This window comes from Rhagoletis pomonella, unplaced genomic scaffold (assembly GCF_013731165.1).
Source record: "Rhagoletis pomonella isolate Grant_MI unplaced genomic scaffold, Rhpom_1.0 Rhpom_scaffold_00005, whole genome shotgun sequence".
NCBI classification, from domain to species: Eukaryota; Metazoa; Arthropoda; class Insecta; order Diptera; family Tephritidae; genus Rhagoletis; species Rhagoletis pomonella.
Genome location: NW_023458559.1, coordinates 42,525,121 through 42,528,547, shown reverse-complemented (window position 1 = coordinate 42,528,547; position 3,427 = coordinate 42,525,121). Strand labels below are relative to the sequence as shown.

The following is a 3,427-nucleotide window of genomic DNA, read 5'->3' as shown; positions in this document are numbered from 1 at the left end:
CTGCATTTTTTATTATAATTGGTTGTGATGAATACGCATAAGGTGCGAACTCTTCACGTGTCATATTTTGCAAAACCTTTGGTCCAGAAACATCTCTGGAAATGATAATAGTTTAGTACATAATTTCACACTTCCATATTTGTATTAAAAACCTGCAAAATCCGCAATCACTTATAGGGCGCGTTGCTTCCCACACAATATAATTATTGGGTAAAAAGCAACGCACACCCAAGAGGAATGTAATTAGTTCATAGAATACGGGCGTCACTATCATTATGAAGGCTAGGATGCCCAACACGTACCATAAATTTATTTTATTTGGATCGCGATCAGTATCGCGTGACTTTCTGTATGCTTCCTGTAAATCTGCGGTAGTAACTAGGCCCGTGCGTAAGGCGTCATCGTGCAATGCATCTAATTTTCGCACAAAATCTTCACCTAGAGTTTCGCGTGTACGTTCCGCAGCAGGATTTGCATTGCGAGAAAATGAACGGTTCCATAACTTAAGGAAAATTTAAATATTAATGTTTAGCAAATGTATTTAGGTAATAACAACATACCAAAAACATGAAGCGCAGTTGGAAAAAAGAAACGCGGGCACAATTCCGTGCTTTTTTATGGTTATTGTGGAGCAGACTAGCTCATAAACTCTTTTGTTTAATATCTGCTGAAATTGTAAACAATTGGAAGCGTCAAAACAAGACAATTGAACAGCTGATTTATGCTAAGGATGGTAAGGTTTCGTTGAAACCAAAGAACGTAAATGTATAAGAAGCGACAACTCGTTAAAGTCGGCGAGTGAGGTCTGAAAGGTTGAGATGAGGAGTTCGCGTCCGTTTTAACATCCATTTTCGTAAATGAATTCGCCGCACATATGGTTTCGCGGCGATAAAGAACGATAAGAAAAAGTGACCGATGATAGAAATAATCAAATGAAATGAAAAAAAACATGGCCGCAACTCTTTTTGTTTATTTGCTGACGGCATTTAACAATTTGCATGCGCATGTGCATAGATTTACTTGATTTTATAATTTTAAACAAATATAAGTAAATTAAATACATGCGCTATGCAAGACCTTTATAAGCTTCCTCTTTAGTATGGAAGTTGTAAAGTTGTAATTTATGGATGAAATTACCCTTTTTATATCAACCAGTTGTACTTTTATAATCAATAAATAATCTACATCAATTTGTACAAATGTACTCTTGCGATTTTCCTCCTAACATGTGTATGTTTCTACATCCATGCAAATATACGTACATACGTACATATGTACATATACGCATATGCCACTAAAATACAACAATAACAAATTCATTCATAAACGCATGCGCATATTCTTCAAGGTTAAACTCATTCATTCATAAATTCAATGACCATACTTCTCCCCGCAAACTCATCGCCCACAAGCACAATTTCTGCGCGAGGGCCACAAAAATTCTAAAATGTAAAATTGAAGAAATCACAGCCAGTCAAATGAAAAGTTGCAACTCAGCAGTAAAATCTGAGGACGTTTGCAAAAATAACTTATCTCGAGTTAAGACATTTATTCTCTAAACTTCTAAATCGCAGTGCCTTTCCAACTTTTAAATTATTAATTAGTTGTTTAAGATTTTATTTTAATAAAAAACAAAATAAACATGCATTTTTTGCACAAATGGCCACCGATATTTTGATGTAAACTCAAAACTTCTGAAATCACATACATAAGTGGTTTTACAACAAATGTAATTTGGCAACATGGTTGCCGTCACCAGCTTCGGTCATCAATTTTAAAATTTTTGTAAACCGATCGCTTACGATTTGTTTACAGTTGACTCTAGATACTACGAGTAACATGTAAAGGAATTCAAAAAATTTAATTATTTTGCATTATTGATAATTGTAAAGCTCTGAAGCATGTATAAGTGAGAGTAGACATACAGACCTATTCTGCGTTGGTAACACAAATATTGTTTACTATCATGAAAAGATTCAAACACAAAATCGTACATTAACCTATTCTGCGTTGGTAATCAGATTTTTTTAACGGATAATAAAGCTCCTCTCTTTTTTTAAACCCTTTTCGCATTCTGCGCACTTTTGTAACCAGTAAAATTTATTACCATCTCATAAGCAGGTAACAAAATATTGCCCCATGAAATATGCAACAACAGAATTTCTACAAAACTTCATACCTGGAATGCTGAATAAATTAAAACGTTACCACGGTACCTATAATTGCGGTTACAAGAAGTGGTAACAATGTTTGGTAACAAAATTTGCTGGTTACAAAATTTCCGGTAACAAGCAGAATTTGCTACAGATATTCAAGTTAGGAGTAGCCTACTGTAAACGTACATATGTATGCGCGTAAATATGTCAGGACGCGGCATTTCGCAGGAATTTAAGAATTTGTCATGATAAAGATGGCGGAGGACGTGGGAGAGACGGAGACAACTTATGTTTCACATTTAAGCGTTTGCTTTGGCGGAGGATGTGAGAAAGACGGAGACAACTCATACTTCACATTTATGTGTTTATTTTTTGCATGCATATGAACAAAAAATTGGAAAACATTTATTCTTGCCCGATAATAACAAAATGTATGCATACTCATGTATAAATGCATAGATTTAAATTAAACTTATGCTATCTGTATATAATAAACATTGGTTTTGTAATAAAGCCGCCGTATACACACTTTATCCATCAAATCTCCCAACACACCATTTTTTTGCACATTTTAAATATGTAAATTTCCAGATGAAAACAAAACATAAGTACACTCATATTTAAATGCATAGATTTCTTATTAAACTAATGCATTTTTATATAAAAGTACACTGGTTTTGTTTAAAATAATGATCACTTTTATCCACAGACGCCAACAATCGGCACTTGCTGACAAACACTTGGCACTTACAAACACATTTTACTATTAATAAGGACACTTTCACAAACAGGCACGTCAGTATCTTACACATTCACTGAATATTTTATATTTTGCACCTCCATTTATGTATTTTCTGAATTAAAATACATTTTCTCAATCACTTGTGCAAAATAATCACCGACATTCACATTTGCCGCTTTTCTTCTGTTTTGTTTGCTTTTTCCGCATTCGAGGCGAAAATCAAAAATCTGCCGCGGACAGAGTTAAAAGGGAGACGAACTCCTCATCTCAACCTTTCAGATACGGTCAAAATCGTCCCGGCACATTTTCAAAGTAACGAGTTGTCGCTTCTTATACATTTACGTTCTTTGTTATACATTTACGTTCTTTGGCACCACGTATTTTCTTTTCCGTTTCTACTCAGTTGAGTAGCTGGCAACGCTTTGCAAAATGCAACCATTCATATTGGAGCCAACTGTCACCAACAACCCCCCGCAACTCGGCCAAAACACCTGATAACATTTTTTTTTTTTTATAATCAACAATTTTC

General features: G+C 34.6%; 1 protein-coding gene across 1 annotated transcript; it reads right to left on the bottom strand.

Annotated features, from left to right (window-relative positions):
• Position 1: 1 nt before the first annotated feature.
• Positions 2–900, bottom strand: LOC118740113 (the record flags this gene model as incomplete). The annotated part of the gene is made up of 3 exons (XM_036471607.1): positions 561–900; positions 153–502; positions 2–95 (listed from the first exon to the last, which is right to left on the bottom strand). Coding segments are annotated over exons 1-3 (453 nt in total), but the record flags the coding sequence as incomplete, so codon positions are not given.
• Positions 901–3,427: the final 2,527 nt, after the last annotated feature.